We start from the raw sequence: 12,192 nt of genomic DNA on the forward strand, positions 1-12,192 counted from the left end.
GGTGCCCATTAAAGCCAATGGTGCCATTGATATTAATGGGAATTCCGGCATTCCCGCCTTTCCTGGGGCCTTGGGGGAGGGGGAAGGGGTTCCAGTTACAGCCTCCAAACTTTCAGGGTTGCTCCGGGAGTCTCTTTCCTGACCTGCCTCTGAATTTCATGATTGGAACATGGGGGCCACGTCCAGGGGTTCTGAAAGAGAGTGCCTCCATCTCTCCATGAGAGTCCATCTATCCATCGCATTGGATAGAAATTCTCTAACTTTTACTTTAATGGGCGCTGAAGCTGAATCGTTCTGGATCGGGCCCCTAGTGCATAAGCTTAATCATAACTAGGTGGCATACAGATGTTGCCTGTGTAGGGAGGCCAGTAGTTGATGGTGTTCTGTGGGCCTCAACCATACGTCCAGCAGAACAGATCTCTTTTACAGGCCAGTGGAACTGTTTTAAATCCCACAGGGCCCTGGTGAGTGTTCCACCAGGAAAGTGCCAGGGCAGAAAAGGCCCTGGCTCTGTTTGAGGCCAATTTAACTTCTCTGGGCCCAGGGATCCTTAGTAGATGTCACATGCTTGATTGCAGATTTCTCTGTGGGGCATAACAGAGACAAGGCCATTTTCAAGGTGGGGGGATGCCACATTCTCAAAGTATTGTGATTGCATGGAAGTACTAAGGGGCCATTCTGGACACAGCACATCATTCAGCATTCTCCTTCTAACCTAAGCAGTGAGTCCAGGTGAAGGTACGATACACACTTATAATGAAGGAAAAGTCCAGAGTAGGGTTGTGCAAAGGGATCCTAATTCGGTTTGATTTGGGTTTCAGATTGATTTGGAGCCATCCAAATCGATTTGGAGCCAATGCAAGTCAATGGAGCCATTGACTTGCATTGGAAATACTTCCCCTGTCTTTCCCAAGGGCTGGGGGGGAGGCGGTGTAAGTTGCACCCCTGAAACTTCTTGGGGAGCTCAGGGAGCATCTTCCCTGACTCCCCTGCATGTTTCAAGAAGATTGGTCCAAGGGGTTCAATCCTAGGGTCTCCCAAAGAGGGCACCCCTATCCGCTCCATTGGATAGCATGGAGAGTTAGATTCTTTGGTTTTAACTTGATTCCCCATAGACTTCTATGGGGAATGGTCTTTGGGAGCCCCTGGAATGGGACTCCCTGGTGCAATCTTCCTGAAACTTGCAGTGGACTCAGGGAAGACCCTCCCTGAGCTCTCTGCAAGATTCAAGAAGATTGGACACCCAAAGAGGTGACACCATTTCCCATAGACTTTAATGGTGTGAAAAAAAATAATTTCAGCAGGTTACTTAACCAGGAAATTGGCAATTAACCTGCTGAAATTATTTTTTCCCCACCATTAAAGTCCATGGGAAATGGTGTCACCCTATTGGGGAGCCCCTAGGATGGGACCCCTTGGTCCAGTCTTTTTGAAACTTGCAGGGGAGCTCAGGCAGGGTCCTCCCTGAGTCCCCTGCAAGTTTCAGGAAGATTGCATCAGGGGGTCCTGCTCCCAAAGAGGGTCCCACAATTCCCTACTTGGGAGCCCCTAGGACCCCTTGGTCCAATCTTCTTGAAACTTGCAGGGGTGTAAGGGAAGATGCTCCCTGAGCTCCCCAAGAAGTTTCAGGGGTGTAACTTACACCCCCTCCCCCCAGCCCCCAGGAAAGGTGAAAAAAATGAAGAAAAAAAAAACAGAAGCAGCCAGGAGGCTGTAGTAGCCACGAGGCTGCAAATGGCTTGGCGATTCGGCCATTTTAAAAGTGGTGATGGTCCAATTTGGACCGTTTTTGATTCGGAAACATCTGAATCAGCACTGATTCGGCCAATTCAGCCATTTCTGAATCTGAACTGCACATCCCTAGTCCAGAGCAAAATTTCCAAAGGGACAGAGATGCTGGAAGGCACTGGAAAGAGAAGGGAAATGGAGGCCTCAGAAATGTAGGAAGTGGCATGAAGCAGAGGCTGAATGAGTCAAGTGTAATGGACAAATTAAAAGTTAAACATTTGGCTAAGGATTTTAAATGTCAGATATACAAAAGAAAAAAAGACTGCAGTTCTACACATAATTAAGCTGCCTATATTTCATTTCTTTCAATGGGACTTGCATGCAATAGCTTAACTGTGTTCAGGGAAACATGAAAGACTAAATGAAGGGAAAAGAGGAAGAATAATGGACTGATGAACATTTTGAAAGCTGTAGAGGAAGCACACAGTTTAAGATACAGTCGCAAGAGTGCATATATCAGTAGAAAACAGGAGTTGTTAACCAACACACAATGGCACGTGGCATCTCGTTCTACTAGGTTTACAAAGAACATTCATGCAAAAAGGCACATCTGCTAGTCATCTGTTTCAAAACCTACTTCTGCCTGAGCACATTCATACTTCACCAGGAGTGCTGCAAGTTCACTACGGGCTGTTTCTGCTGCATTCCGATAGTGAGACAATTGTTCTCGGGTAACAGGAATATCCATGATAAAATAATTATGAGCTTCCTGAGGAGAAAAAGGAAAAAGAAATATAGTTGCAGCTAATGGCAACCAGAACTCATTCTGGTTCAGATTAGTTGTTCCACTTAGTTTTATTTATTATTTATTTCTTAGATTTATTGACCGTCACTCTTGGGCTGGCTGGCTTGCAGTAGTTTATAACAAAATGAAAAAGTAAAATAACAAAATAAGTTAATAATGACAGATCCATTTTAAAACCAGTCACCTTGAAATTCATGACTCAACTCAACAGACCCATCCCGGCTCAATGCCTCAAGGTACGTGCTTGGAGCAGGGACTCCATAGATCCTTCTTGCTCTGGCATCAACCACATGCCTGGTGGAAGAGCTCCATCTTGCAGGCCCTGCGAAACTGAGATAGTTCCAACAGGGCCCTTAGCTCTTCCAGGAGCTCATTCCACCAGGTAGGAGCCAGGACTGAAAAGGCCCTCACCCTGGTCGAGGCCAGGAATACCTTGCGTGGCCTGGGAATCACCAACCTATAAGTATTTGCAGGTCAAAAAGGAGGAAGAAGAAGAAGAGTTGGTTCGTATATGCCGCTGTTTCTCTATCTGAAGGAGTCTCAAAGCGGCTTACAGTCGCCTTCCCTTTCCTCTCCCCACAACAGACACCCTGTGGGGTGGGTGAGGCTGAGAGAGCCCTGATATCACTGCTTGTTCAGAACAGCTTTATCATTGCTGTGGTGAGCCCAAGGCCACCCAGCTGGCTGCATGTGGGGGAATATAGAATCGAACCCTACTCGCAGGATTAGAAATTCACACTCCTAACTACTACACCAAATTCGCTCACTAGACAATCCTTCAGATACGCTGAGCCCAGACCATGTTCAAGAAGTTGCATTTGTTCTTCCATTAAGCATGCTAATAAACAAGATCCAGGCAACAGTGTTTTCTGCTTTATAAAATTGGAGCAAAGTAACTAACTGTTAAAACCTACACATTTTTATTCCAAAAACTGCCAGCAAATTCAGTGTTGCATTTCCAGTTAACTGTGTGCAGGACTACAGTCAGAATTGCATATTATAATTATAAAACTGCTTTGAGGCAGAAACAGAATTCATTTCCAATCCTCCAAATCCTATGGAACTACATAGGTGTGGCACAGGTATCTGTACAGGTTCAATTCCACATATACCCAAGTGAGGTCCTACAATGCTGAAAATCAGCAGGAATCACATTACTGGTACATTTCAGGCCTGCAGCATGTCATCCATAACCATAACCCAAGGGCAACTAGAATAATGTGTAGATAAGCCATGGCTGTCTACACATATCCATCTAGCTTCAGAGCATAGGAGCATCTGAAGCAGGGCCCTGCAAGATGACTGAAATGGTTGGAAAGGTTCATATTGGAAATAGATTACTCTTAAGGTATGCTAGTCTTTCTAGTATGTTACGCATGGCAGGATCCCTGCCTTATGCCTTTGCACACTGTACTCCTTAACCAATAGCGCAGCGTGACAGTCTAGACTTGGGAGCAAGCTAGACACAGGACAGACCAAGTCACTCTGGCCAGGCAATGTCAGAGCAGACTCCATCTTGGGAACCAGGACAAGCCCAGGCTTGTTCTCAGCTACAGATTTTGAAATCCAGGTGCCTCCACGTCCTACTCTCGACCCCCACCCCCACCCCATTGTATTACTGATAGAGTGATTTGGTTCTAGCCAGTATGCCCCGGGGACCCTGGGCATACCTCTTTGTCTCTTGACTTGAGCCTGTCTGCCAGGGGAATCTCTTCCTCAAACACTTACAGATAGCCCCATTGACACCCAGTAGCCATCTGGCTTAAGCCCATTAACTCTTTGTCTAGAGCCATTAACACCCATCTTCTGTCCTGGCAAGGACATTTCCCAATGCAGTGACCCTGGGAAGACCCCATCACATGCACACCGCATGTCCACCCACATGCACCCCTCCTGTCCAATCACCTACACCGCCCATGCCCCAGTCCTAGGTCCCTTCCCCTTTGGGACCCCATAAAAATAGTGGCCCGAGACCGTCACTTTGAGTTTTTCCACCTTGGGACACTTGGAAATCTCCCTTCACACAGGACGTGTTGCTGCTCTCTTGCCTCTCTACTCGACGGAAGGTAACTATACTGAACCTCTTGTCCCCACTCTATTACTTTCCCTATCCGACTGTATGTTAGTGTGTTAGTGTATTTTATGCTTTTTATTGTTTTACTTACTTTAATAAAGACTGTTATTTTTGCAACATATTGACTTGTCCACCTTGAGTCCTTTCACGGGTGTAATTTACCTCATAGACATTGGTAACAATCCTATAACGCTAAGTTACCCAACCTCTCAAAAAGCTAAGCCAGTTGTTCCCCACAACTTGAACCCGCGTGTCACAGGACGCGCAGGAGAGGATTTCGGGTAACAAGTATTGGCCTTTAAAGGTATGCTTTAAAGGCCAATACTAGAAAGGTCCTGCCCTGACCACCATTATTTTATAAAGCAGTTGAAATGAATATCAGGGCAGGTATTTTGTGATGGCTTGTATCTTACTGAATGTTAGTACCTTAAAAACCCACATATTACTTCAGTGCCCTGAGAAAACCTGGCTGCACTTAAACACCAAGAGCCAATTATCTGTATCTGTACCTCTAAATAAAATTGTAAGAGGGTACTGGGAGGAGCAGGGACTCACCACCTAACCACCAATAAGGACAGCTGTCCCATTCTTGATTGGCCATCCATCCAATGAATGGCCAATCAGGAAGGATGTCCCGCCCCTGGTTACATCCCCCTCCAACTTCCATTTGGAAGAAGTACCAGCCTGGTAAACAGGAGCTGAGAGGGAGGGTGGAGGGACTGGGGGGAGGGAGAGCACCTGCCAGCACTCCCACCAGCACTCCCACCACCCTGAGTAGCTCCAGTCATGGCCTTGTCAGTCCTTGGTAGGGCTGCCAGGATGGCAGGAGGAAGGGCAGACTCCTCACTAGTGCCTCCCCCCAACCCGAAAAGGCCCACCAAGGCCCCTCCAGACCTTAGCTGGCCTCCCGGGGGGGAGTGGCCTAGCACCCATTGTATTCAGGGATACAACGGGTTTTTCTGCTAGTCTTAAAGATAGAGTTGTAAAAGGAAGAAAGTGAGGCTAATCAAAGCTGTGTCTTCCAAATAAGTTAAAATAGCCCTAGAAAGGAGGAATAAACAATCCTTAACATGCCCACGGCGCCGCGGACTAAATAATTCGCTAAGCCCTCAGGCCTCCTGACAGACAATCGGCCGGGCCAATTGGCAGGCGCAAAGCGCCTGCCGATTGGCCCGGCCGATTCCTAACCTGCTGAAGGAAGCAACTGCGAGCCGCGCGGAACGCGGCTCGCAGTTGCTTCCTTGAGGGCGGCCTGACACGTCGGGAGGCGCGAAGCGCCTCCGACGCGTCAGGCTGCCCGCAAAGGGAACCCCCGGCAGCCGCACACTCCGTGCCTGGCGGGCTAACGCTGCGAGAGGCGCAAAGCGCCTCTTGCCGCTTCAGCCCGCCTGCAAAGGGAACCCCTGGCAGCTGCGCAGAGCGCGGCTGCCGGGGGCTCCCTGCCCAACGGCCTGATGCTGCGAGAGGCACAAAGCGCCTCTCGCAGTGTCAGCCCACTGACAAACGGAGCCCCGGCAGCCGCGCTCCGCGCGAATGCCGGGGGCTCTGTGGTCTAGCGCCCGCTGCATTTAGCTACAGCGGGCTTGATTGCTAGTACAAGTATAATTGCAAAACCATAGAAGGCTAGAATAGTTCTTTGTTGTGTTCTTCAATTATATAAAAATATCCCCAAGCTCAGGGGGTTCTCTTGAAGTGAATTATTTGTACTTCTTTGAACCTCAGAGTAAATAAGCAATTGGGATAGTCATGTGTACACTGGCCCCCTTTTTATAATATAAGCATGGAAGTTACAGTAGAAGTGCCCACCAATTTGATAGTGATCCCCTCCAGTACTGTTGTGCACAAATGGCCCAGTGCCTATCAGACTGGCATTTGATTGCTTACAAGTACAAGATGCTTTAAGGAGCTGGGGCCAGATACTGTCTCATATCCATGTATCTTGCAAATTCTCAAATGTGTAAAATCAATAAAATCGGTCACCATCCCCCCCCACCCCCGCAAATAGAGAAGATATTGCTGTTGAAAGGCATTAGGAATACATTTCATATTATGATTACCACATGGGGAGCAGACTAGCTGCTGCAGAACTCTGAAAGAGCCTTCCAGTCAAAGACAAAGAGAGCTTCAGGGGTTTGAAGTCATACTGAGAGAGGCAGAAGAGTTGCTGCTGGCTTTTTCCTTCTGTTCTTTGAACCAGCAATCCTCAGATGGGAGGATCACGGATGGTTCCCCAGTGCTCTCCATCCACCAGTCCTTTCGAACCTGCTTATCCTGATGGGTGCAGGACCCACATGGACTAATAACCTGTAATGTCTGGAAGGCTGCAGTGGTCATTCACTCCTCCCCTTTCTGACGGCAAAGCTGTGCTAATCAAAAAGGCAAAAGGGGTAATTCCCTCTCCCCTTTTGCTTTCTCACCGTCTCATCCCCAGGCATAACCAACAACATCGGCAGGGCTGCTGCTCCCTCCCTCCCTCCCTCCCAGAAATTTATCAATGTGTTCTGCTCCTGGTCCTGTTTGTACTATTATACTGTTTGTAATATTGCACTGTTGCCACTGTTATAATTATCAGTTAGTAATATTAATGTTATAGTTATTTATATATATGGATTGTTTCTTGTATAGTTTCTAAGTTCTATGTAAACCGTCCTGAGCCTTCGGGGAGGGCAGTATATAAACAAACAAACAAACAAACATATTATTGTGGTTGTACAATGGTAGGAATAAACTTATCCTGAGTCAGAAAGACTACTAGAAGGAAAGCTGGAAAAATCTTTCGCCACCAGTGCCTTCCATTGACTAATTGATGAGTTCAAGCCATGAGGTTGCAACTAATTTTCCCACTGCTTAGGGAAAAGTCTAGGTTGTTTTCCCATGATAAGCATAACACGAACTTAGATTCTTAATGTTTGAAGGGAAGTACTTACAATGGGGAAGGCACTGGCAAACCATCCCGTATTGAGTCTGCCATGAAAACGCTGTAGCGTGGCTGCTGGGTGCTCCCTGGCCGACGGCCTGGTCAGGCCACTGCCTGCCGCTGCTGCCAAGACTTCGTGGGACAACACAGACAACACAGTCCAAGACAACACAGATTGCGGACCCAGGTAGCCAGCGCCGTGGGGGGGGCCCACTCCCACGTCCTGGCCCAGCCGCGCTGCCCCACAGCCCCATAGACCTCGCCGCTCGCCGACTCGCCCGCTCACCGGCTCCCACAGCTGCGCCGACCCCACCGACTCAGAATCCCCGCTAGCGCCCGCTGCATTAAAGCTGCAGCGGGCTTATTTACTAGTACTGAAAATAATTCCAGAATTCTATGACCTGCCTTAAACTGCCAGATCAATTTACAAAACATCTCTCGGGAAGTCATGCTGCAAGGAAAATCCACAGCTGTTAAATGTCAAGAAATCTTAACCTAAATTACTTTTTCTAATCAAAAAATCAAAAACGGAAAGACACATTCACGATGCCTCCAGGCAGGTTTACACTTATGTCTGCCTTCTTCAAGAGCCAAATATTCCTTAAGGAATATAACTCAACGAACTTGTTTTTTTGCCATGTTTCCCCTCTCCCTCAAGACTTGGTGCTTTTACAGTACCACAGTACCAAAGAACAGAGAGCATTGCCCATACATGTTTCCTGTTCATACAAACGGCCTCAAAATATGCATGGAGCATATCTACTTGACTGTGAAACTGTACAATTTCCATACTCTTGCTTATCAGACTTCATTTTGTTAAGTAAACCAAGTGTAAAGCTCAGTTCACAACACATTTAAATTGGTGTACCAGAATGTCTGTAAACTATAACTGTGGTGCTAAATCTTCACTTTGTTTCTCTTTGGGCTCTTGCTTTGAAAGCCACAAGCAGTTTAGGGCGATATTAGCAATGTGCTCCTGGAACCACATTCTGGTGGGTTACTTGTGTTCAAGCACCCTATGCAGCTTGGCAAATTAGAACTCCAGGTAATAAGGAACACTGGGCTCCTGCCAAAAACCTGTTGTGTGCACTCTGTCAAATTCTCACCTCCGTCTCCACAGCATGCAGTACTTTTTACACCATGATACACTTACACTGAGCATTTCCCTACCCTTGGCAGCAATAGTGGAAACATCGTATATCTACTTTGGTACTTAACCCACTTAGATCAAAACTCTAGAGACTGGGACCTTTTTCTACAGACCCAGGGGAATCTCCCCAGGTGTGCAGAAAAATTCCCCAAATGAAAATTTCAACATGGGTGGGAGGAGGCCCTGAGAATCAGCCACACCGTATTGCAAAACCTTGACTGCCATTTTGAAGGATGCAGGTGGGCAGCCTAGCAAGAGCTGCCCCCATTCCCATTGTAACTGTTTTCCTTTCCTTCCCCCACTACATGAGTCAGACAAAGGGTGGTGCTTCATGTCTGTGCACAGGGCAGGAGGCAGTGGGGGCTGTTGGCACTCAGCAGAAGGATGGGATCCTTCACATGACTCCACCACCTGAAAAGTGTCACGATGTCAGAAATTCGGTAAGTTGTACTATACTTGGGGTGGGGTGTGCCGTTTGTAGTCAATTTTGCTTTATCATGGATAAACCCCCTTTTAGCAGATGAGCAAGAGAAGTCTTTTCAGGGAAGTGACACATGTCTATGGGAACCCTCTCCCTCCAGATAGTCATGTCAGTTTCTGCCTTGAAAAAGCATATACAGACATTTGTATTTTCCAGATTGTTTTAGCAATCCACTGTTGCTATGCTTTTTGTGCACTATTTCCTCTCTTTCCTTATTTTCCCTTCCTCAAACATTATGCATTATTCGAATTGCATTTCATAGAGAGTTCCATGTACCAACTGCACTGGGAGGACAGGTGGTGGCGCAGGTTGGTTTCCACTGTTCTTTCAATAGGGCTCTGTTTTCGATGCTTGACAAATAATTGATAAAACTTTTCCCAGTATGCACATGCAGTGCTGGAGAAAGCTTTTCTTGTTGAATGGTGCCTGTTGTGTGGCAATTAAAGGTAAAGAAGCAATACCAAAGAAGAGGTCATGATTCATTGAGGTTATATTAAATTATTCTTATTGCTGGGTGGAGGGCTGAGAGGAGCAGCTGGCGGCAGGAGGATCCTGGCCCAATGCCCAGTTAGGCTACATTAGTTAGCTTCAGGATTAGGTATTATCTATATATATGGCGTGGAGGTAGCCTAGCCACATCCCCATGGTTTTCCTTACTGTTTTGCTTTCTTGGCAAATCATATTAAGATGTTTGGTACTGCCTGAGTGTCATTTATAAATGTGAAATTAGACAGGAGGCAGACACCCCCCCCCCCCTCAATCTCATCTATCTCCATACTGTATTACTGGGCCCACCAAATCATAATTCCTTTAAAATAAAAAAGCTTTTCAAACGATAAAAGAAGGGACATCCTACAGAATAAAAAAGAGAGGGAAATTGCTCAATGATTTATTTCTGGCACTGTGAGCAGTGGAAATGTGTACAAAGGAGGAGACATGCTCAGATACCCTTCATGCCTTTGAAAGCTCACAAGTTGCACAGCTCAGATTTATGAAGAGAGTTGAACTCATTTCAAAGGGCAGTCATAACTCTATAAAACACTCTGACAAGAAAATTGCCCAGGCTATATTTCTATTATATCAAAGCTTGTCATACGTGACTAGAGGCAAACTGCCTTCATCATACACAGGGTTAGTCAACTGCATTTATGGAGGCAAACCCTCATCAGCTAAACGGGAATTTCTGGTACCTGTTAGAGAGGGGGCGGGTTATCAAAGGAAGCATGGCCATCCTGATATATAGTGGTAACCTTCAAGCTTGAATAATTCTGTATTACAAAACCAATAATCAAGAGATAGCTGTAAATAATAAACACGATAAAAGGGGTAAGCATGTCATTGTGTTTGCACCAGATTTGTCTTTATATATTAACTTTTCCCCTACAAATAAAGAATGGCCATAAAGCAGCAGTGCAGAATTTCTTCCCATGCAACACTCCCATCAACTCCACCAGAACGCAGGGCAGGCTTGCATCAGTAGGAGTGAGATATATGGGAGGGACAGCATGCCTCATCTCTTGCCATCCTCACTGAACAGTAAGGGCCATGGTTCAGTGTATCTCCTGTGTACGTAGAAGGTCCCAGACTTAAATCTTGGCATCTCCAGGGCTTTTAAAAAAGGATTAAGTAGGAGATGGTGTGAAAGGCCTTTATGCCAGACACTAAAGAATTGCAGCCAGTCAGAATACACAATAATGACCTTGACAGAAGTAGAAGAGCTGGGGTTTTTGGAGTCTCAAAGATACCCTGTGAGGTAGGTGGGGCTGAAGAGCTCTGAGAGACCTGCGACTGGCCCAAGGTCACCTAGCTGCTGCATGTGAAGAAGTGGGGACTCAAACCCTGTTCTCCAGATTAGAAACCACTGCTCTTAATCATTACACCAAGTTGGCTGGAGAGGGGGTAGAACTCCATGCTAGAGTCATCTGTTTAGCATACAGAAGGTCCCAGCTGGCATCATCGGCTATAACAATTAATGAGTGATGTGCAAACTGGGAAACTGCTGCTGGTCTTGACAGTACTGACTTTGACAGAGCAATGCTTTGACTCAGTATAAGGCAGCTTCATGTGTTTACGTATGCCTCCTAAGGTCCCTTCAACACCTTGGACCTGGGTAACAATGGCAAGTAGGGAGAGGGGGAGTATGCATCTTCTCCTGCATTACTTCAAGGCAACTTGATGGGAGGTAACGTCAGGTATGAGTCACGCCCATCATGATCTCCCAGGATGCACCTCATGCCAATTTAATACCCTAAAACAATTGCTTGAGTCACTTGGGGGTAAACCAGCTATGTTGATATATTCTTCTCCAAATGACAGCCACACCGTTATTGGAAAATGTTTTTGCTGTAAGCCAAAGAAACTTATCAGAAAGCAATACAAACCTTTTGTGCCTCTGGTTTTTCTTTGTTTCTGCAGAGGAAAATAAATGGAGGAGGGAGAGAGAATATTGATATCAGAGTATCTAGAATTTTCCAAGTCCTGTCGTTAGATATTTCTTCATCAAGAGTTCCTTAAGGTACACTACAGTGTAATCCTAAACAGAGCTATATCTTTTTAAGATTGTTCATTTCAGTGGAACTGTAGGGCAGCTGTCCCCAACCCCCGGTTTGGGGACCAGTACTGGCCTGTGGGATCAGTTGGTAGCGGGCCGTGGAACCTCCTTGTCCTCCTCCCCAGCTGCTGCCTCGGGGGCTGCCCTGCCATTCTCCCACCGGCTCACCTTTGGTGCTCTCCAGCAGCTGCCATGGCTGCGGCTCCCCCTCGGCATTGCGTAGCTGCTGCTGGCAGCGCCCCCCAGTGGGCAGTGGGAAGTCAGGGGCGCTGGCGGGAAAGCAAGTGGAACAGGGGCTCAGGTGGCGGAAGTGACGTCCCTTGGCAAAAGACTATCCCCCCCTTGGGCCTTAGTAAAATTGTCAAGTGTTGACCAGTCCCCAGTGATAAAACAGTTGGGGACCACTGCTGTAGGGTATAATTCTGCTTAGGATGGTGCTGTAAATCAGCAGGTCTCACACCAACAAGCAAAATGATGACAAGGTTG

General features: G+C 46.8%; 1 protein-coding gene across 4 annotated transcripts in view; it reads right to left on the reverse strand.

Annotated features, from left to right (window-relative positions):
- Positions 1-12,192, reverse strand: part of CCDC170 (coiled-coil domain containing 170) — a 92,334-nt gene that overhangs the window by 70,374 nt on the left and 9,768 nt on the right. For 2 of the 4 annotated variants that reach the window (XM_077349553.1, XM_077349563.1), the window contains exons 3-4: positions 11,537-11,564; positions 2,366-2,497 (exon numbers count right to left, since the gene is read on the reverse strand). In XM_077349553.1, the coding sequence (XP_077205668.1) occupies positions 2,366-2,497; positions 11,537-11,564 (160 nt within the window). Of the gene's footprint in view, positions 1-2,365; positions 2,498-7,534; positions 7,637-11,536; positions 11,565-11,874; positions 11,976-12,192 lie in introns of those variants that run through there. The other 2 variants (XM_077349571.1, XM_077349580.1) reach the window with 2 other exon arrangements.

Source organism: Paroedura picta, chromosome 1, assembly GCF_049243985.1.
Source record: "Paroedura picta isolate Pp20150507F chromosome 1, Ppicta_v3.0, whole genome shotgun sequence".
Lineage (NCBI taxonomy): Eukaryota > Metazoa > Chordata > Lepidosauria > Squamata > Gekkonidae > Paroedura > Paroedura picta.